The sequence below is a fragment of the Harpia harpyja genome, chromosome 21 (assembly GCF_026419915.1).
Source record: "Harpia harpyja isolate bHarHar1 chromosome 21, bHarHar1 primary haplotype, whole genome shotgun sequence".
Classification (NCBI taxonomy): domain Eukaryota; kingdom Metazoa; phylum Chordata; class Aves; order Accipitriformes; family Accipitridae; genus Harpia; species Harpia harpyja.
Genome location: NC_068960.1, coordinates 11,761,430 through 11,785,385, shown reverse-complemented (window position 1 = coordinate 11,785,385; position 23,956 = coordinate 11,761,430). Strand labels below are relative to the sequence as shown.

General features: G+C 37.9%; 1 protein-coding gene across 2 annotated transcripts in view; it reads right to left on the bottom strand.

The window, feature by feature from the left end:
- Positions 1-1,242: 1,242 nt before the first annotated feature.
- Positions 1,243-23,956, bottom strand: part of SHISA9 (shisa family member 9) — a 199,489-nt gene continuing 176,775 nt past the window's right edge. For both annotated transcript variants that reach the window (XM_052773310.1, XM_052773309.1), the window contains 2 exons: positions 23,519-23,674; positions 1,243-3,893 (listed from right to left, as the gene is read on the bottom strand). In XM_052773310.1, the coding sequence (XP_052629270.1) occupies positions 3,523-3,893; positions 23,519-23,674 (527 nt within the window). In that variant the 3' untranslated portion in view covers positions 1,243-3,522. The remainder of the gene's footprint in view (positions 3,894-23,518; positions 23,675-23,956) is intronic.

Genomic DNA, 23,956 nt, shown 5'->3' with positions numbered 1-23,956 from the left:
GGGTGGGGGTGGTGAGGTTTTTTTCCGTGTATCTGGAAGAACAAAATCCTGTGCAGAAGCACTTGTACTAGTGAAGCAGTTGTCCTTTTTGCCATCCATGATTTCAGTCAGGAATTTGCTGATAGAAACAACATGTGAATTAGATGGGTTGATGGTGGAGCTGTAACAGTAAGTTCTGTCTACTGTAGGTTAGGCTTGTACTCCCTGGGCTCCCCAGGCTTCCATGTGGGTCGCAGGGCTGCCCAAAATTTTTCTGGTGCTGTGGCCGCACTCCATATGTCTCTCTTGAGGCCCCTGGCAGAATGGGGTTGTTTCTGTAGTTGTGCCTGAGGCAGGGGAATGCTCCTGTAACCAGAAGTGGGGCTTTTACGGACGATTTCATGGCACCCATGAAGGCATATAGTGAAAATGAGACTCTTCTGCTGTTTAAAATGGCTAACTCCAGCCACTTCTGAATTGATGTTTTCCCTCTGATAATGTGTCGTGGCTTCCGAGGAATCATAAAGTGTCTAAAGTATTTGCACCAAGTCATGCACTAAGTTGATTCTGAAGCTAGGTATCATGATTATTCGTTTCTTCTTCTGAAATTCTTCTGATACCATTGCAGCAAAGCAAAGAGAAGAAGCTACCCAAACACTCTCCTTTTCTGAGGTTCTGTTCATTGTCAGGTTTATGAGCCGGTAGCAGTACTAAAAGCCTGTAAAAGACTTTCTCTTCCAGCAGACTTGGTACACAGATGTTGAGTACAGGTTTTTCTGTAATGAACATATAAAAATTTTGAAGCAATATATACCAGTGTTTCATCTGAGTTTACTGGGTAGTTCCAATCCTGGGATGCAGCTGAAACTTATTGCAGAACTCCCCTGCATTTATGAGGACCAGGATCTGGCCCTGTGCATGCTTACCTTTTTTTCTTTCCTCAAAACTGTAATTAACTGATCAAGTGACACAACCTGTGTGTGGTGCTTGGAGGCTTACAGGCCACATGGAGCTCTGCAAGGCTTGCATGCCTTGTGTGCGTTATGTTACACTGTCTGTAACAGGTATTGCACATATGTAATGCATACAACATGCAGCTGCTTTCCATAGAGGCTCTTGTCCACAACACTACCAATGGCAGAGTCAAATCATCATTTGTGCTGAGATGAGCCCCACTCGCTGCAGTTAGAGGCTCCAGAAGCTCAGTTAATACTCAGAAATTGGCCCAATGATACAAGTTTAGGAATCAGCCAGCAAGTTAGATTCACATAGAATCAGTTTTATTGCCAGGTAAGAAATTCATATTAATATAGTGAATACATATGTTTACAAATAAACATTCTTAAAAAACAAACAAACATTTTATTGTAGGAAGTATTATTGGTATCATAAACTCTGTAGTTAACAAGTATTAACACGGGTTTACTTACAGAACATACAGTTACTAAAATATTTCCACATAAAATATGCTCAAGTTACACGAAACCTGTGTGAATTAGAGTGCAGCTGTAATGTGTATCTAAAGCATATGGATTAACAGCAACATTCCATAAAGGGTCAAATTAAGTCAGCCAGTTGTGAAGGCAATAAAGATTAAAGGAATAAAGTAAGATAATGGAGAATCTGGGTTGTGTGCAAAGTATTTGTCCCGTGGGCTTTGTCCACTTCTGATAGTCTTAAAACATATGATCATACAATTTAGCAGCACACTTATGGAGAGATGCCGGTGCTCTCAGGATGCAAATCAATCTCAATATAGCTAAAAAAATGGTCTCTCCATTTAACCACATTTCAAATTCTTAGCCCTTGCATCCTTGACTATGAAGAAACACTGCCAGTCAGTTGAGTGCAGTAAGAAATGCCACTTCCAATTCTTCTTACAACATAACAGTTCTCACTCCTCCCTGCATACTCTTCCAAAACTTATCTCCAGAATTGACAGCTGGTGAGAACGCAACTGTAGTAAGTTAGCTAGTCAGGATTTAGCCAAATGACTTGTTTTGGGGGAAGGGCAGGAATTTAAGTGAAAGACTGAGTCCGTTGCCTGCCATCAGGCTGTTGCAGCACCGCCATCCCATCCCAACTCCGTTTATCTCTTTGTGGTTGTGCCGAAGGCTTTACAGGCCCAGGACTGCGAGTCTGTTACCAGTGCCCAGTTCAAGAGTGGTTTTACTCATACGAACAAGGCATCCAGCTCATCAGAACCACAGTCAAGACCACGAGTCCAATTGTTTGTTTAGTTTAAACCCAGATCTCTTTGACGTTTGAGGCTAGTCTGTTAGCCTCTTCCGCCAAATAGTCCACCAAGAGGGAACACCACTATAGAAAGCCAAACAATAGAGACAATATACCATATAACATTTAGTTGAACTACAAAAAACTACCATGGCTAAAAGCAAATACAAAATGAGAGACTAGAGGGGAAAAGTTTAAATTGGGGAAATGGGCTAACTAAATAGTCTTGACTGTGCAACCACCACATGGAGATGTAGTCCAGTTTCCCTTCGGGACAAACAGAGGAGGCTGAGCAGGGCAGAACCCTTGTCATCCTTAGCAAAACATGAGGAAATAGCTTAAAGGAACAGAGGGGTCACTTTGAGAAACAAGACTGTCATTGAACAATAGTAATACAGTAAAGGCACCACCCACGTTTAATTTCAGTCTGAAGCAGTTGAAGATAGGCAAAACATTTAGGTGAAGAAAAAGTCTGCAAAGTGAGAATTGTTACCATCTGCCCAAAAACAGGAGGACTGAGAGGGAATATTCTGATGCCCTTATTCCCCCAGCAGCTTTCTGTGTCATATGATATGTCTCTTCTTATTTTGGAGGTTCCTAAAAATTTCAAATCAAAGGAAGTAAACTGAAATAAAATCTTCTGCTGTTTGTTATCATCCTGCAGAATTCTCTACCAGCCAGAAAGGTCCCATATGCTCTGAATCATAACAGTCTTCATAAATTCCTTGTAAATGAGTCTTTGTCCCTTATTGTATATATATTTTTTGCGCTTTCTATAGGATGGTGTGAAAGTTCAATAATAGATGTTAGGGGTTGTACCAAGGTGTTTGCTCTTGGCTTTTCACAGGTCTAGTGATTATTAATATGTTTTATACAAAACTCCTCTCTGAAATAATATACTACCGTATGTTGTTCTCTCTTTCTTCCTCTGTCTCAAGGCAGGAACATAGTGTAAATGTTTAAGCAGACATAAAGTTTTTCTAGATTGTGCTACTTCTCATCATGGATTTTAGTTTCAAGTAAAAAATTTAGTCACAAGGGTTTGTGTTCCATTGTGAAATACAAATGGAGTTTATAATTCAACCTTCAGTGTGTATTGCTGAATGGTATTAACCCACTCTTCGGCCTACAGTTGGCTGGATACCAAGAGTGTCCAGGTGGAAGTTCCTTCCTTCCTTCCATTTCCTTTTTTTTTTTAATTTTATATTTTTAAATTTATTTTTTGCCTTTCAGTTGAGTGTTTGTGTTGTGTGTGTATTTGCGTGTGGTTTTTAAAGGATTTCATTAAAAAAAAAAGGGAAAACAAACTCAAACAGTTACTTCTGTCTTGCTGTTAGTTATGAAGTATGGCTGTGGGCCCAAATAATGCTGGCTCCGGGTTGTCAGTGGGTCACTTAACGTTGGGTCTCCCATACCATGCTTCCCCTTGTTTGTGTATGCTTGCCGTCTTAGAGACTGGTCGTTGGGATCCCAGGTCTTGTAGTGGGAATTGTAACCTAATGGGTGTGTGTGGATCTTTGCGATTTTGGATTTCTGCCCGTTCTGTTTGGTTAGGCCACTGTCAATCGTGTAAGCTCTCTCTTCATCTAGGCGCACTGGATGGAGTGGCAGGCTCCCCTTGGCAGCCAGTTCTGCAAGATGTCGGCGTTTGGTGTAGAAGTCATCGTTGACTTTGTCAGCTATTTGGATTTAAAAGGGGGAGGGGACAAAAAAATCAGTTGGACACAAGAAAAATGTTACACGGTTTGCAGTTGGTCATGCACAGTTACCTCTCTGGACCAGATACAGTTACAGGTCCATCAGTAGGAGAAATCCATGCCACCTCCCACCTGTTATTTTCTCTCTGTAGTATATTTTTGGATGCCATTATGTTAGGCTTTTCATATATGCAGAAAAAAACCTGCTACCCTTTAACAAAAGACTGTCCCTGCCCCAAATCACTGAGGTTGTGCTGATATTTACATTATGGGGACAGGTCTTGTGAATCTTACCGCTGCTCATGTCACTTAGCATAAAAAGTTTAGGAAGTGTTCAGAAGCACACAGACTTTCTTGGAAATATTGAGGCATCGTGGGATGCGCTGTTGTACGAGAGCACATCCCTTTAAACGCAACGTGTCCTGCAGACATTTAAACAAGCCAGTTGTAAGGTCCAATGGTGTATGAGGTGGACCCATTTCTGTTGAATAATGCCTTAGGGCAAAATGAAGAATAGGATCTGTTCCTCTAAAGGCTTGGAAGTTCACTAATGCTTTATGGGCCTGAAAATACTTTGGGTTGCTGAAGGTTAGGTATTTACCCTGTGATTTTACAGACAATGAAAATTCTAAATTTCAGGTTCTGACATTGTTTTCTGGGGCCAGTGCCACTAAGAAATACAGCAATAGCCCTGCCAACAAATACCACATTGCTGTTCTCAAATTAGGATTTTGTCCTCTGTGATTTCCTATACAAGTGTCTTCCAGTGCATGCTTTTGCTAAAGTTTGATTATTGTTATTGCTGGCATTTATTTGGCCTTGCTTAAAGGTATGAACCATGCTCAGGAAGCTAAAGGCATTCTGCAGCAGTCCAGTAACTCATTTCAGTTTTGAGACTGAGTATCAGGGGTTTAAGGGGAGCTTAACTAAATTTCATTTTTTAAGATCTTGGCTTTTATGTAAAGAGGGTTTATTTACCCCCTTCAAAAATCTAGATTTTGATTTAAGATAGTGCCAAATATGTAGATAAACTAACACGGTGGTATGTTAATCAGCATTGGTGCTTTGAATATATGATTGTATCAGCCTAGATTTGACTTTTGCTGTGCCCTGGCTAGATGCATCCATCTTCCTTGAATCTATGCAATGTAAGGCTTCTCTGCAGAAGTCTTGTACATGTAGCTTTCTGTACAGCTCAGCTCCTCTTGCCTTCATGATGAGTAGGTTTTTAATTCCTTGCACTGTTTTTTGTTTATTTTCCCTCTTTTTCTCTCCCCCCAGTATTGCTAGGAGGCTTTTGTTGCATTCCAAATTTTCTCCTTCTCTCTAGATCTGAACTGGATCTTTATGCAAGGCAGTGAAATTCCCATGAGCACCACATTCATCTTCAAAGATTAGGCTTCAGTTCTGCATCCCCCTTGTACTGGCCCCTCAACAGGGAGGAATATTACTAAAAGCAGTTGCTGTTCATCATGTCATGACATTTTTTGTATAAAGACTGTGCAACTGGACATTGCTCTTAAATCCTTAATTTTGTCTTTAAAGAGGTGTTTCCTCTTCGATGAACTGAAATTGCTCTTGTCTGTGCTGTAAAATTAGGCTTTGTATGTTTTACCCATCTCCACCTGTGTCTTTTTTAATCAATGAGTGAATGCTTTTCTATAGCATACAGGTGTCTTCTGTTTTAAACAAATCACGGAATGTAGATAATGGCCTATTCTAATTTCAGTACAGGATGTGCAGTTACAATTGCTGATAGACCTATAATGTGTTAGAAAGAGAACCTGCTAAGTTCTGCTTTGATTTGGAGGTGAGTTGTTTCATTTAGACATCTGTAATCTGAATAATCAAGAATTTGTATCTATTTCTCCTTGGAAGAGCTTTTTCCACTTCTAAATGTGGCTTGTCCTTTTAGTTTGTTAATATTCACTGAATGCCACAAAACAGTATTATATACAAGTTGAATAAAACCAGGAGGGAAATGCAATCTGTATTGCTAATTTCTCATTGATCTGTTACCAATAATTGAGAAAAACAGTTGCAGAAAAGGCATTGTGAATATCCACACAGGTGTTTATCTATATAGATTTTTACATCATAAGCACTGCAAGTCAGCTGGTTAGGGGACCGAGCTTCTGTATCTTATGACTTAGACCTTGTCTATATATGAAAAGTCACATTAGCTTATGTAATTTAAATTCAGCATAATTATGTCCAGCTCCTAATATAGATACATTTGTCTGCCTATTTCACATTTAAATTAGTTTAATTTGCATAGAAAAATTAAAAACTAAGCTAATCTTATGGAAGGATAGAGTAAAATTATAAGTTTGTACTTTTAATTTGATCTTAGTTAAGCTTCAGCAATTTGTCTTACGTAACCAAGATCTCTGATGATCAATTACAAGGTAAATAATGACTTCTGTTTAGAAGAATAACAGTGGTGATGCAGTTATGTAAATAATGACCAAAATTTTCAGATATTTGCATTGCCTGATTTTTCGTGCCATTTTTCTCTTTTGTATGGCTAAGTGAAAAAGGCCACAACAAGCTCAAGCCACTTCCTTGGTTTCTTTTTACTTTTTCTTGCTCGCACATTTTCCCACTGCCAGCAATGGTCCTGGGTCTCTGAATTTTGTCAGACATTAGATATGTTTCTCAGATCTCCAAACACATCAAGACTGATGTCCTCACAGAAGAGTAAATTCTATTACTGTTGCATATAAACAACACCCCCACTGTAAAAACTAAGCAAGGAAGAAATCAGCCTCACAGGGACTGTGCCTATGACACATCTGTGAGATTGATTTTGCTCTTGTTTATGCCACATTATATGTAAAATTTTCAACTTTTTATTTGTTTCTTATGAGGATCATACAGTAAGTAAAAATATTAATTCTGTAAATTTTGTTACATTAAAGTTGCTTTAACTAATTTAATCCTTAGTCCCTTTCTAGGGACTTCTCAACTGTTCTCTGGATACAGGTTAAAGAGAACAAACCAGGCTTGGATCTGTAAATCCTTGTCAGCAAAGTAAAGAAGAAAGCTGGCAAACACGTGACGAATAGCTGATTGCATGCGTTTTGTCTGGCAGGGACAGTGTGAGAGAGCTGCTGTTTGTATTTGTCCTGATCAAATAACGGTTTGCAGGGTTTTGCCTGAGAATTTCTTATGTATGCCTAAGAGTTAAATGCTAACAGTGAAAGCCAGCCTCTTTATCTAATGTTTTAACCTCTTTAAAACAGTTTTCTTTCAGCATGCATGCGCAGGCTTACACGTAGGCACGTGTACCGGAATTGGGTAGGGAAAAATAACCATCGTAGCAAATAAGTAGCAAAAAAACCCCATTGATAAAACATTGATTGTTCAGTTGTTCAAAAAGGCTTTTGGCAGGTCCTGAAGCAGTCCTCATTCTTGCATACTGACTAGATTATAGGTTTTATAATACCAGTGTGCTATGCCCCAGTGTGATTGACCTGATGCTAGTATAGTGCAGAAACAGGTTTTTTTACTTCTGATTTTCAAAGCAGAAAAGATTCAGAATAGTAATATTGAGCGTGGTTTTATAACAAATATTTTATCAAGAAAAGCATATTTATACTATCCTGATGCCAACTACTTTAAAAATCAACTGTGAATCTCAGGAAGTTCATTTTTCTTTATAACCAGCCCCTATAAATATTTTGTGGACTTTAAAGATGCAAAGACACATTTTGGAGTTACAGGATGGATTTATTATGTGACCTTGGGTACGTGACTCAACTTCTCTCTGCCTTGGTTTCACCAGCTGTAAAATGAGCTGTTAACACATTAGAGGAGGTAGTTAAGTGTTATGAAGTTTAATTGCTTTTTGTAGAGTATACTGAGTTTTCAGATGAAAGGTGCTATAGAAGTGCCTTTTGCATTGGCTTCTGTATATAAATTAGTAAAACAGGATTTAAAGATATCACTGTCATGTTTACAAAAGGAGTAAAGAATTAGAATTGCAAAATTGCCAAATGAACAATAGTAAAAGAAGGGCTTTAATTCTGAGTGTTATTCTTTGTGTTCCCTCCCTCTAGTCTTGGCAGCTAATTATAAAAATGTTCTCAGTTTCAATATTTTTGTAAGGTTTTTTCTCCTTTAAGGTAATGCACCCACAAATTTAGTTACTGTTGTAGATGTTCATCTGAAAAAAATGCAGTAATATGAATTTTTTCCAACCTAAAGCATGTGCCTGGGAGGGGGGAGAACTTGGGCTTTTGTTCCTGCTGTGCATGAAATGAATAACTGAAAAAACATAGAAACAATGTGAGGATCAAAAACAGGACTTCTCCCTCCCAGCTGAGTACCTTAACTATTAAGCTAAAGAGATGCTTTCTCTTCCTTTGTCTTTCTAGACTAATAAATCTTGAATTTTCTTCTGCTCCACAGCACAAGTTCATTAGGATGTGAGTCTGGGTGGGAACCATCCTAGCAGAAGCTGGGATGCACCTTGCTGAGTAGGGAATGTAGATTTAAATCCCACTCAGTTGGAGCAGTTGTACAACCATGAACTTACCGTCTAAAAGGTGGATCACTCCACTCCTCACTCTTATCTGAATCCAACAATGCCATAAAGAAAGTGACCACAACTGTCTGTTTTATTTTGATCTCGACTTTGCCAGTATCAGTGTCAAATGTCTCAGGTTGGGAGCCCTGCCTATTTCCTTGAATTTTGATTTTGAAAGGAGATAGCTACCAAGCTGCTTGGGATAGCAAGGTCATAGGAATGCCTAGGAAAACTTCAGGGAGTTTAGGCTCATTTAGATGAGGTGGCCAGAAAGGAACGGGCTTTTGATGGTACATTTTGCTTCAAGTTTCCCCGTTCTGCCTAAATCTGCCACAAGGAGAGACAAACTTTGTTCTTTTGCTGATTGATGATTGGCCATGACCAAACTTGGAAGTTGCACTTATTTCTTCAAATTCCACAGTTATATTACAAAAGCATGTAAACCAGTGAGTCGCTTATAAATACCATGAATGAAAACATGTTTTCTTGAAAATCAGTGGCAAAAATCCTTGTGGCTGTAATAGGGCCACAATTTCTCAGTGCGCTTATTTGAGTGTATGTTATCTGTGCTGAGAGGTGGCCCTAAGGCTATGTAATGTCATTCTGCTCCCTAAGTTAAGTCTTCAAAGTGACTGTGTAACCACTTTGGGCATAAACAGTTGTGTGAACATGTATTAGCGTTGTGTAATGCTTTCTTTTTCTTGTAAAATATTGCAGTTACAAGCATTTCTGTGTAGAAAGTACAGCTAAATAAGGAGGTCTTGGGTAATTATGAAGCAGTGTTTTTTACTCTTTTCCTCATTGACAATCCTCCTATCTTTGTGGGTCCATAAAATGGCTTTGAATTCTTGCACCACTTCTTACAGCTATGGGAGAAGTGTAGAATCCTGAAAGACAGTTATGTCCTGCAGCTTTTGTGAAAGTAGGCACCTAGGAGTGGGAAGAAACCTCTGAAGTAAAAGAGGAGAATCCACAAAGGAGTGAGCCGTTATAAAAGCTCTAAAGACATTAAAAAAAAAAAAAAATCTTCAGTGAGAGCTTGCAGTCAGTCAGAAGATACAAAAATATATAGGGAACCCTGTTTCTTAGTAGATGTTTGTTATCTGAACATATTTTAAGAACTACTTTGTAAAATGCAGAGCTTTATTCTAGCCACAGAGAGACTGTATCTCAAATTTAGGGCTAGAGATACAGAAAGCAAGCCAATGGAAAATGCTGGGGACAGCCAATCACACACCAGATAACAGCTAAAATACACTAACTGCCTATTTGTAGATGTTTTCTGCTTAACAGTAAAGCTATCTCTATGTAATATTTAACAGTTTATAACAAGGCTTTACTTCTACAGCCATGACTTTGCTGAGACATTAGTGTAGTTACCTGAAGCTATGGGAACCTTACATTTCTCTCTCTAGGTAATGAAAATGAAAAGTCAAGGAAAGACAAAAGGGTAATGAATATTGGCTCAAAGACAACATGAGAATTTTGCCCAGGGAAGTACTAGGATGCTGCCTTTGGTGGTGCTGTTGTTGATCCTGTCTGAATATGTGATTGCTTATTCATTTGCTTTTCTAAGCTGGCATCTAAGGCAATATGTTCAAAGGCTTCCAAGATGTAAGCCAACTCTATGTGAGAATTTTTGCAGGAGTTCAACTGAAAATCAAAGTAGTATCATTTCTATGTTATCACAAGTTTTTTCTCGGGTTAGGGGAAAAAAAGAACATGGACTGAGTTCATATTAGCTGTCCCCAGGTATGAATTGGATCCAATAATTTCATTGAAAAGTGTGTTCCATCCAGTAAAACAAATAACTAATGACCTGTATTTTGAATGAAGGGGTTCACCAAGCGTCATGGAGCGTAGAAGAATTTGCCGTGCATAACATGAAGTCTGTTGAAAACAGAATACAGCTAGATGTGGCAGGTAGACACAATTCTATTCATATAATGCCCGCAGTGGGTAGGATGATATGACAGATGTGCCTGTGGCCAAGAGGAAGGAATGTAGCTACTTCATGGTTGGTCAATAGCTGGTCTCATCTCATGGGCACTGGAGTGGCTGTGTATAAGGTGGGGCAATTTTAAACTATACTAAATTCTAAGAAAGGGTGAAGGCCATTTAAAATCATTTTTGCATCCCTCCTTCGCCATTCTTGTATTGAGCTCTGAAAATGCAGAATTCAGCCTGTGGGCTGCAATGCATTGACTTCTGTCCTAAATATTTGCCTTTCTTCCCCCAAAAGTTCTAACACCAGTTTGCCTTTATTTAAGACATTCTGAAAAGGAAGATAATACTTTATGTCTGTGGATTCTTTCTCATGATTTTTATTCCCTATTACTGATAGAGGTAAAGAAAAATACATAATGCATAGAACCACCCATAAATTATTTTCATAATTTTGGTAGAACCTACTTTTTGTGGCTCTGTGTTATTCCTCTCCTGGCCCTCTTTAGCATTTTATTCATTTCTTATACTGATCTGGAGAGAGAGCAGGTGTGAAAAGACATACCATATCAATCTTTTCTTCTGCAGACATTGTTTGAAAGGAGCTTGTCCACCTCCAGACACAAGACTGCATTTTGTTTTCCCAGTGAAACAAAATTCTACTTTCATGATACGAGACATGATGAAACATGAATATGTAGGCCCAAACATTTCTTCTCTTCTATCGATTACTTTCATGACAGTTTCTGAAAGGCTGAAGAGGCCAGAATATTTCTGGATTTTGAAACGCATTAGGAATGGTTTAGAATAGAAATGTAATTAGACTTGGTAAGTAGAGCCTCCAGTCTCAGCAATGTTCTCTTTATCCACTACAGGCAGCGAAGGCTGCTGCTTGGTTGGGAACGCTAAGACAGAATTTGATTAACTCCTCAGGCATCAGACATCATGTGTGGTACCTCATGTACAGGGTTACAGTTCCCTGGAACACAAGAGTAGCCACATGTCTGTGAGCAGAAGCATCCCTCTTCCAACAATGTGCCAAAAAAGCACAGCACTGCAAAGTCTATTTTTTTTCTTTTTCTTTTTACAAACATTTATTTACTGTGTAAGTTTAGGCAAGTTTCTCCTTGGACATGTAAAACAGCTTTTCCAGTTGGGTTTTGTATACTTGACTGCATTGATTTACATAGTATTAAATTGCAATATTTATGATTCAATTTTGCAAAGTGCTGCAGTGATATCATGATTTGGTTTTGGTCAAAATACGCCAGACACACACATGTTGTACCTAATGTAGAGACCAATGACATGCAGAATACTTGTATCTAACCAATGTAAGAAAAACAGAGCTTTTCTGATTTACCGGAATCAATAGGTTCTGTCAGCCTGGAAACAAATGGTGGCTACATCATGTTAAATTAACATTAAAATTGTAAATGTTTTCAGGAGACCTGAAATCTGTTGCATGCAGATAGACAAAGATTACACTACTTTGTTATACCCTCAAGTGATTTAACATTTTACATTCAAGCATCAAGATGTTAAATTGCTGGTTCAGTATTGTGCAATGAATGATAAACTTGAGAATGAAATAAGATTGCCAGTTCTATTCTTGAACCAATGGATGAAATTGTAAAAGAAGTCTAAGAGAATTATGTATTCAAATCTCTGACTTTTCTTTGGAAATGCAGCCAGTGGCTGTCCTGTAACTGTAAATCTGTGCGTTTGTTTTTTTTTTTTTTTCCTAAAGGCCTCTAAGCTCATGTCCTTTCATGGCATCTACAATGGCAAATACATATGAAAAGTTCTACTGTGAAATATTTATTTCCTTTTATCTCATTTAGGCATATTTATTAGTTTGAGTTTTACTGGAAACCTTATATGTGGCAAGAAAACTTGCCCTTCGTAATAGAAACTATCTAAGGAGTCATGCTGTCATGCTTAACTTCTGAATAAAGCATGACTGCAGCATAAACTGATTATAGGAAATGAGGGTTTGGCTTGCTTTCTAAAAATGCTGTCCGAAGCCAAAGAGGTTAACACTTAGGAGATTTGCTTGAAAGGCTTCTTCCACTTCTTCCTTCAGTAATCTTGCTTGCTTTTTCACTGGGTAGTTTTTAAGGCTTCTCAAGCAAATCAGTTAGGACAAATCTGATTTTGTCAAAAGTTTGCAGCAATGCTTTCATACATCAACAATAATATGAAATTGTTTGTAACCTTTTTGGCTGATGAGGACTTTCAGTTTGTTTAAGGGCAGGGCTTCCTAACTATTCCAGGAGCATTGCTTCATTGTACATTTGCAGAAAAACTGTGCAGTCATGTGCAATAATAGGCCCTACTACTGCAGTCAGAGTAATTCAGGCAGTCTGCACGCAGCAATGTGCCTTGCTGCTGGGAGTGGACTGCAAACCAGGTGGACTGTCCTGGCAGGCTGCACACTGAGTAGTATGTGGGTCACGTCGGAAAAAATTTCACAGTGTTCTGCAATGTGATTCAGCATCTAAAAATGCGTGTTTGTTTTTCCTTAAGGTGTCAATTTATCTCATTTAACGTTGACTGAAAAAGCTGTTATATTCCTGACCACATTTATTTGTAATAACTGTTCTTAGCACGAACCTAATTTCATTTTTTTCACACATTGCTGTTGGCATTCTTCTGTGTGCTGAATTTCATTTTCAGTTTTAATACTTTTTATTAGATGTTTTTGTTTCCTTTAGTATACTGCTGGTTATAACTCTTAAACATACGACTGAATCAGCTACAAATACTCCTAGTTGTGATGATGTAGAAAGCTGCAGGAGAACACAGAAGACCCAGTTCAGGTCTCTGAATACATAATTAAGACGTCGTTTTAGTGCTGAAATAAACCTGCGTTTTTCTGTCTTTCAACTGGTGTCATACTAGATTTACACTATTCTTTCCAACTACAGAGTGAGGCCTAAAGGCCTTTTGAATTGTACTGGTTAAATGAAAAAAGTCCCAGTGATGTAATAACTATTTTTTGCAGGAGTTATTTTTATTTGATCTGTTTCTTAACTGCTGTAATTTTAAAGAATTTTTAGCAATCATTCTGGATTGAAGTTGATTTGTTTTTCCAAAATTAGCTGTGCTATAAGTTGTTTCTATTAGAAAGTTATCTTTTTCTATTTTTTTTTTTTGCCAGAACAAATCCTTTTTAAGAGAGAGTTATTAAGCAAGAGAAAAAAAATCAAGAAGTAATTCCATAGCTGTACTTGCACATGTTCCATTCTTGTTTTTTATTCTCCTTTCCTTTTCTTCCTGCCTCCGTACTACTAGATTGCGCGGCATTTGTATTATTAAAGTCTTGTGCATAATTGCCAGAGGTTTCCAAACCAGACATGTGTGTCAAACTGAAAAGAAATAGTGTTCCCTGGTAATTGCCACACTTGCACTGTCAGAAGAAAATCAGTTTTGTAAGGTTTTCATGCAGATTGGGCAAACCCAAAGGCAAACCCTCACTAAAGCCTGCTCTGAACAGAACCCTCTGAGTAGCCTTCACATAAATCAAAAGCATTTGAGACTGACTGACAGTCAAAGAAGGATTAGTAATGAAGCTCACTTCAATTCATATTTAATAGTGTGCACACACAAGACTTTTGCCATATCGGGATGTTCAGCTCCCACTCCTACCTTTTTTTCCAGGAACTGCAATCATAACCATCACTTGTGAAAATGAGAACCAGCAGTGCTGAGCTTCAGATCTTTCTCCCCCGCTGTAGTAGGTCCCTTGCAAGGGAAGGTGAAGTTTTCACAGGATCACCTTCCATAGCCTCGGAAGCTTTGCAAACTTTCCCACTATAAAAATTACCTAATGTACTTAATATTATCATTAGGGTGGGACAGACCGTTATTTTCATGATTTTTTTTTGATCCTGTAGTATCGTAGCTACTACATATCAGATTTTTTTTTTTCAGCTTTTCTTTTCGTCTTATCCTTCTTCAAATAAGCTGTCAGAGGAAGGACTTTTGGAAAAATTAACTATGCATTACAAATCATGTTATTGCTCTTCCTCCCTCTGTGCCTCAAGCCTTTTGTTATTATAGTATGAACGTGTAGGAGTAAAGCAATGATCTCTGTGGCTTTTATGTGTGTAATTTCTCTCTTAAACACATTTACTGTCTTTAGAACATCCCTGCAGAACCAAAATAGCAGACAGATAACTGCTGCTATTTATATTATATTGTTAATAAGGGATTCATTCCTATCAGCTGTCTTACTAGTCTTCACTGGTATTCATGGGTAATTCTGAAGAACATCATGCTACTGCTATTGACATATATCCATGTACAAAGCTGAAGAATATTAAAGCTTTTGAGTTTTTTAATTTGGTTAGAACCACAAAAAAAAGTATTATTTGTTTACTTCAGTAAACTTGACTTGCAACAAAGTAATCCTCATAACTGCTTAATATTACCAAGCCAAACCTGAAAGTTCATGTCACAAACATTATAAATGCACCAAGGTTGAATGAAATAGTTTACAGCTCTGTTGTCTGCATGGACGCAGATTCTCATGTACTTGAAGAAACAATACTTTCACACAAAAATAACCCCAATGTGAATCAGTAGAACTATGGAAAACAAAGTATGAGTATAGGAATTGAATTTTGTTTCTCACTGAGTTTGCTTCCCAAACCCTAAATTCCTAAATCTATTCCTGAATTAAGCATATTGATTGTAGTGGGATTTCAGAATTGTACTCTCTGGCTTCATTCCATTATCCTTTGGTCAGTTCTTGGGAAAATTTAAATCAAAGCCCTTCCTTAAAAAGCTACTTTTCATTTTCACCTTTTGAGTTTTAAAAAGAAAAAATCCTGGATCATTTATTATAACCTGAGTTATCTTTGATTATTGTCAGCATGAAAGACTACTCATTAAATAAAAGTGGCCCCTGAAATCCTTTAGTTAGAGGAACTTCTAATTCAAGAAAATTTTAATTCAAGAAAATTATCTTCAAGACTTTTTCCCCATAATTCATTCAAAAAGTTGACACTTTGAAATCATTTAGAACTTCACTTCCATGTGCTGAGTTTAGAACACTTTCTAAGCACTGCAGGTATTTACAAATGGTGATGAAGTCAAGACAGATTTTCAAAATCTCTGTTAAGTTTTTGAAAAACAGCTATGGGGGGATTTGGGACACCAGTAAAGTTGTAAGTTTTGATCATTTGGCAATTCTGAGAACCACTTGCAGGATATCACATGTTGAGCACCTGTACGAAACTCTTATTTCAGAAATATTGCTGTAAATGACCTGCACAGCTGATAGTCCAGGAGGAAAAAAATGAGTGGAGTATGTTCAGAACAACCAGTGCAATTGATGTGTAGGCTCCATGGTTGGAACTGTAAAAGTCACACTTCAGATTAAATCTAGACTTTAGCTGGGATCCCACAGTGTTACTATTTATCTGCAAGTATTCACAGTTGTTTTCATATCTTTATGATCAACCTCTACTCTTAAATAATAAATAAAAAAATTTTCATTGCAGAATGAGAAGTATGTTTATATGTAGATATATGTTTATAGTGTAAAATAAAACAGTTACAGAGACATATTTAAGAAGGGTTGCAAGTGAAAATGCTTAACTTTGTTAAATTTTGTCTTTGCAGAGCAGAGCTTTGGTTTTTATTGGTTCACTTTTATTTAGTGTTTTTGCCTAGGTGTAAAGTTTCACTCACTCATGTCTTCACATCACTTAATGTGTAAAAAATCTCGTGCATAATTCATTAACATTTCATAGAAATAGGTTTGAATAACCTACACTTGATATAGATTTACTAGTTTCAGTCCTGTGGCCATCATTGATCTCAATAGATGGAAATAAATCTAGTTACTGTAAGCTGAAGTCAGCTTAAGCTGACTGCAGTCCTCAAAGACAAAAGACAAGAAAAAGACAGTAAAAAAACCTGAAAGACTAGCATTCTGTAGCAGTCAACTGGACTCACATTGCTGTTACTTTAGATCTGCCTGTTGTGTGTTATAAAAGGAGAAAATTACTTTTTGTTTCATTTTGATTCATTATCACATAATAAGGATTTTAAAAATCAACTCGTTTCCAGAGAACCAACATAATTTTTAGTGGAAGAGTTTGAGTTCTCTATGATGTATAGCTGATGGATTATGGAGTGGTGTTTATAATCTGAACTTTTATGACTTTATTGGTGACAGTTTCATTTCCACAGTTTTAAAATACATACTGTTAACAAGAAAAAATTGCTGTTTCTCCATTGTAGGGAATCCACTGTAGGGAGCAGGGGTGGAACGAATATCAACTTCAGGAACAAGAATTAAGGATGCACACATTTAAATTTGCTATTTTGGCATGAAAAACAGGCTAAGAATTTATTAGATCCTTATAAATATGCTTCATCCACGATAAAACCAGGTAGTGGACCAAATTCAGACAAAACAAATTCACTAGGTGTGAATCAAACCCAGAAAACTAAAAATACTGAGATAAACCTAAACTAAATGAACCTGAAGGTCAGATTCCCTTTCTTTCACAAGTTCAACGTGTTGCTAAGGTCTTAAAAATGAGACAATGTAGATGGAAATGTTTTAAGAGCATCTTATTTTGGTGTTAAAACTGCTTCTTGTGAGAGAAGGACTATTTGCAATTTCCTCCCAGCAGTCTAAATGTCGCTTCTGCCAAGACCAACGTAGCCCTGAAGGGTTACCTTTTCATGGCTCCGTTTATTTGCTGAAGGATGGCATGGGCAATGGCTGCTTTGATGCCTGATTATGTACAGAAGAATTCCCCAGTCTCAGAAAGAATAACACCCTGTAGATTTTATAGTAAAATGTTGTTTCTTTAAAAGGCTGTAAAAGAATGTCAGCGATGCAGCTGATCTTGCTCAAGATACTGAGGCTTTGCACAAACAGCATATTTATAATTAAAATACAGCTACCTCACTGGAAGAAGAAATGAGTGTGCTGGATGACAAAATAGGAAAATATTTTAATCAAGACTCCCCAAGCATTTTTTATTTACTTATGACAGAGTGCCTGCAGGTACCAGAAGCCAATCCAGTGAATAACAGAGAAAACAATTAAATGATTTAGTGGAAGCAAGAAACAGTCTTGAAAGTCTGCACACACTGAGCAGGATGTGAAGTTTGGGGGGTCTCAGGAGAAGGCATAGGTGGAACAAGTGGCACCGGCACTTCATCTAGTTGGGAAATGGGAAGGCTGAGGGAGCAGTGCTAACGGGGGGGTGGTAAAGTGAGGCTTGCTACTGAGTGCTTCTTGGCTTTTCTCCTGTGCCTGAAGGAGAAGCAAGGATTAAAGTATGAAAGACTTCCTTAACAAATGAACACTCAAAAGCTTCAAATTCTCCAGCCACACTGGGCTAAGTAAATAATAATAATAAAAAGATACTAAGCTTTTATGTTCTACTTCCTTGAGACGGATCCGTAGTTCCAGCGTTGAATTGGTCAAGTTGCCTAGTGTAGCATTACCCATGACACTGAAGATACATCTAGATATATGAAATCATTAACTGAATCACCCGCTGGATATGACAAATGATGCATTAATCTGTACTTCCTTGCCTGTTTTCATGGTGTTAAATCCAGGGAGCTACTCCCATGTCCCAGATTTTTTTAATCCATTTTTGTGCAACTGCTTATGGAAGTAATAGATGAAAATTTCTTTACTTTTTGAAATGAAAGAACAATTCCTTTTTAAGCCTTCCAAAGAAACATGAATATTTACCTGTCAGTGTAACAGTGTGGGTGGTATGGGAAAGTGAAGTAACACAAACACATCATGTTCAATAGTTCCATAGTTCTACTTTTTCTAAAAGCTGACTGTATCAACCCCTGTGAATACACGGGCAGGCCTTTTTCCCTGTTGTGTGTTTCCGTTTTTCCAATTACAGTATTTCTTTCCAGCCCAAAGCACAACAAACTATAGGGAACAGTACAGAATCTCATCTTCTGGTGAGATAGGTATCAGATTCTTAGGGGGCAGTTGTGAAGTCACTTCTACCCTCATAAGACAAATCTTGTATCAGCATAGAGTTATAATAATTTCTGTAGAAATTGAAGATCTGAAGCTTAAGAGAAGGCACCACCAAATTACACATCAGACAGGAGGATGGTTCAAAGATAACACCTTAGGAGTTAACCTTATGGTGATCTTCCCCTTTGGATCCCTCTGTGTGTGTAGATGTAAAGGACAAACAAACCAGATAGTTTTCTCATATGCTGCACCTTTTTGAGGGTGATGTTGCCTTGCGCATTGGCACACTTGCGACCACAGTATTTTCTATATAGTAACAGTGACCTAAACAGGAGATATTTATTCTTTGAGTGTCATATTTGCAGAATCTCACTTTGGAGTTTTACAGCTGCAAGCAGCGCTGGAACACTGTCTAATGTTTCCTTCGGTATCAAAGAACTGTGAAGCTTCAAGAAATGCTGGGAGCTGTAGACTCCGAGATGTGATGGTGAGTCTGCTGCCAATTATATCCTCCTTCTAGCTTCACTATATCCAATCAATTAGATCTGATTTCATCCCACAGGAGACTACAGCTCCCAGCATCACTGAAGGCTTTCTTGGTCTGAGTTTCAGGAAGGAATTCTGTCCATTGTTTGGAGATTTGGGGGGGGTAGGGGGTTGCAAAAATTTAAACTGGCTGAGTTCTCTCTTCTTAAGTCATGTCCAGTCAGTTCCTCAAAGGTTTGTGTGTGTATGTGTGTGTGAGAGAGTGGAAGAAGAAAGTTTATGAAAGAAATATAAAATCATGTTAAACTGTAGAAATACTTGAATTCTCTGTTTTACATGTATGTCTGTGCACCTCTCCAGCAGCTGAGTGATCTTTCCCCCAGTCCTGCAGGGCTTTATAAAGGTGGGTCTGGGGTATTTTTTAATTTTTGCAAGAAGCTCAAAACAAAGTTAGTCACTTGGCACTCCCTGAAACTCAGGAAAGAAAATTAACTGTTACTGAGCCAGGCTTGCAGAAAACTGTGACTGAATAAATATAACCAATACCTCAGGATAGTGAGGCCAATTTGAGCTCTAGGAAACTCTTATTAAGCAACAGGATGGACTCCAACTCTTACAACTTAGCAGAGTGGAATTTGAAGTTGGATTGTTCACGCTTTCTGAATGAGTGTCCAAATGATGTGTATAAAAATTTGTGATGAGCTACCTTTGTATGTCCTGGGACTTGGATTTCATGAAGGTGTTCAGATAAAAGATCTCTATCCACTTGTAGCTTTAGGCATGTCAGGATTGCTTAAGTGAGCAATAGCCATTTAATCATGGAGTAAAAACATGGTTGATGAGCTGGAAATAAGAATAATTTATGCAGAAGTACCTCTTTCTGCACTTTTCACATAAATAATCAAATACTGCAAAAGCACCGAAGGAAACCAGGATCATGTGGTCTCAGGTGGCCAAAAAAATTGAAATATCTAAACACTGGGTGTTTTATTGCCACATAACATTCAGTGACCACTTTTGGTGGGACTGGTCTTACAGCTCATTAACCCTTTCCCTCAGATACAGTCTCTGACATTCTTTGGTGGGACAAATTTCGCACCATTGAAAAAAGATTCTCTGGCTCAAAAATGGACAAATAATGGATGAACAGAGTGCACCTATCAGTCAGGCTATAGATGCTAGGAGATGGATTACTTATCTATTCTTTCAGGAAGTGTGTGTTGCTCTGTCTTGTTTCCTCTACCTTCTGCTGATTATTCCCTGGTGGTGTATGTGTCAAGGCAGAAGGAGAGTAGAATTCTGTGCAGTTAGGAAAACAGTAAGTAAATCTCAACTCACTATTACCTTGTTGTACTCCAGGCACTCATCTGAGAATATAAAATAGGCACAGAATGTCCTCACATTATTCAGAGATGTAAATGCCAGCAGACAGTGAAAGGAAAAGGTGAATTTAGTCAGTAGCCACTGGTCAGTACTTAAGGAATTCTGGAGGCTGCAACAAATAAAGAAATTCTTAACAAGAAATGAGGAAAATATCCTCTTCCATTGAGCATGTAAGGGTTTGGCTGTGCAGTTTGAACTGATTCACATAAAAATATTTTGCTTTTTAAATAAAATACATCTTCATTGGCCTTTTCAACTCTCTTCTCTCCTGGTGTGCTGAATCAGACACTGCAATGCACACATTGCATTGCATACATGCATGAATAGTCCAACTTCAAATTGCACTCTGCTAAGCTATATGATTTGGAGTCTAGAGTGTAGCTTTAAAATAGCTTCCCAGGGATCAGCTTGTCCTCACTACCAACGTATTGGTCAGTCTCATTCAGGAACACAATGCAAATTAATAGCAATGGTACTGTTTTCTCTTGTTTTCACAAGCACTTGAGTCTTAGGTACTGAATTTAATGCAGGTCCCGAACACGATCCAGAACAGAGATTACTGTGACTTGCTGCTTTCTCATGAACTGAATTTCCACACCAGCCAGTCACTGAGGGATGAGTAGCTCACTTCTAAAATTAGACAGCCAAATTTTTAGGACATCTGTAGTTCAGAAGAAAGCAGCTGTGTGGAAATTAATTTAATACTGCCTCTGGTAAAGCATCACTTTTTCAGTTATCTAAACTTCTTACCATGTATGGCCACATTATGATGAGTGATATTAATGTACTATAGCTACAGTTGCTACAAAGCAATAAGAATGCTTCTTCCTCCACCCCCAGCCCCCATTAAAGAAGAGAATTAAGCACAGTGGACTACACCCGAACAATGGGATCATGCAGAGTAAGAGGCACTTAAATGAATATGGTTCGCCTCAAACACATGGAGAAATACAGAACACATCCCTTATTAAATTTCTTTTGTTGCAAATGAATCCACCCTCAAGCCACTATCAATGAATGCAAAGGGAAATGGACTACACGCACTCATTAATCTGCTATGGGGATCAGTAAATGCAACTCTGAATGTTAGCATATGAAAAATGCCATCGCCCTATGACATGAATACCAGGTCAGGGTGAACTCGGTCTGTGTCTATTTGTTCAAAAGATGTTGTCAGCTTAAATATATATCGGTGGGCCTGATGTAGGCTGGTTGCTATTTCCTCTCAGAGCTCTCATAAAGCCAATATGAACTCTGCAATGTGTGGTCTGGCTAGCTTGATGTCAGCATGGTCACAAACCCAGGCCTGGCTGGCATCATGAAAAAACCTCTTTGTGATCTTGGGATGTACTCAAGAGGTACCTCTTGGGAGGAATCATGGCCTTGAGAGTCTGAAAGTGGTTAAAAACTGAGTGTATTTAACTCTTGCTCCATACGTCCAGACAGAAGGTATAAATGTATAACAATTTCAAAATCTCTATTGTTTTCTACTGAAAAGTTTGGATAACAATGCAGAACTTTTGTACTTTTCTTGTGAAAATTCACCTGAACCTAAAACTTGGCTAATGTGGTCTGAGACCAGTAGATCTACAGGAAAAAAAAAGAGAGAGGATAGGAAGGATAGAGGAAAAGCACAGGAAAGTGGTGCAATCCTCCTGGAAGAAAATGTCCCTGAAAGTTATGTTTAATTTAGTTTAAGATTCTGAGAGGCATTATACAACTTCTGGAGCTAAAGTGCACAATCTTTCAAGGTTGATTTAACTATGGTTATAATCTAGCTGCTTTAAAAACTTGTACTCAGACACCCAAGAAATATCTAAGTTCTAATTTAATAATTTTAAAAAACAAGTACATTCAGTGGCTCTTGGGCAGATGAGAGAAGTTTCTTTTGAGTGTTTCACCTCTCGTTTTATTATGCTTAAGTATCTTTTAGGTTTGATGATTGGCTTGACCTAAACTGACATCTGAAAAAGAAGCCCAATATCAGTGATTAATCTGTGATAATCACCATGTCATTACATCGTATCATCTTTTGAAGGAATTGTAAAGCTAGTCTTTCTATATTCAAAGTTCAGGAAAGATACTAACCCTTGTCTTTTATAAACAGATTTAAAAATGCCACTTGTAAGAAACAAAAACGGCAAGCTAAAGCAAAGCTAAACTATTTGAGATGGGACTTCAATGTACATTTTGTTAGAGGTCTGCTATCCTGAAGTTCGGATAAAGGAATGTCAGTTTGTGATGAAATTTTTTTCTGGTGTGATGAATACTACATTCTTAAGTCAGAATGTCCTCAGCTGTTCTGCTGTTTTCCTGAGCTAAATAGCTCTGTCTGGAAATAGGCAGTGTGATACTGCTCTAAATTCATGGGGAAATGATGTTAACATCCGTATGTGTAAGCTGAGCAAGGGTTAGTGAGAAGCTATGAATAGACCCCCCCAGTTCTTAATTTATTATTGTCTAGAAGGGGCCTGAAATGTAAGGTGATAAAGGCTTTCTGTCTTCACATGGTGTGTAGCAGGTATTTACAGCCCCTGAAAAGTATTATCAACTTATGCTTCCAATATGAAAATTATGTTGAAATCTTTACCCACTATTGTCCTTTTCCCTCCCCACAACTGTTTCTTTGAGGATGTTCCCCCATTTGCTTAAAATAATAGTGTATGATATTAACAAGAAAACAGCCGCCACCGGGATCTGTATTAGGAGTTTTATGATGCGCTAATTGTTTGAAATCATAAGGCCTCAGAATAGTCCTCCAGTGACCTACTAATGCACATCCTGCAGAAAACGTGAAAACTCTTCAGAAGTGTACAAGTACCTTCTCTTTTTGGAAGTGTTTAACAGGTGTCTCAATTATATGCTTTAAATTTGCAACGTATCTGATGTTTTTCTCTCTCATTTGTGCAGATAGGTATGGAAAATACTGAAATACACAGGTAGGCATATTCAGGGCATAAAGAACTAGGGAACACTGTGCATACAACATAGGTGAAACTTGCTGAAAAATGGTGTACAGCAGGTATGGTGTGGTTTTGTATGCATATACAAACACACGTGCATATGATCACCAATTCTTACACGTAATTTTATTATCACTAGTTGTAGTCAATTTTTAATACACTTCCAGCTAACATGATATTCTATATGAAATTGTATCATGAAGTAGTCCAGATGAGCAAGACTTTGTTTTTAACTTTGAAGCAGAATGTCAGCTGACAACAGCAAATGCAACATATTGATCTAAAGGAGAAGTCATGCATCGTGTTACTTACTTACCAACTGCCTTTAGAGAGGCGTACTTGTTAAGCTCTTTGCCTGGGGGCTGTTGCTCATACGGGTTTGTGATCTGTCCCAGGCTGGGATATGAATGTTGATGTGCCATCTGAGGGAGGAGGGGAGATGTTGGCATGACATTATTCATCTGTGGTGGATCTGTATTAAAGAAAATCGACAACCATTAAGAAAAAAATAAATCAGTCTTAAGGTTTTAACATCATTATCCAGTACAGATTAGACAGGATATGTCATGAGATTTAATGCAACAAGACACTATTTACTACGAAGTGGGAGTTTGAATACAGCAAACCTGTACTTCAAACAGTTAATGGCATGATTAAAGGCTGACGAACGATTGTAGCAATACATGCTATCTTTTGTATAAAAAAGATCTTTGAACTAAAAAATAGGTTTTCAAAACAATTGAACACCAACACA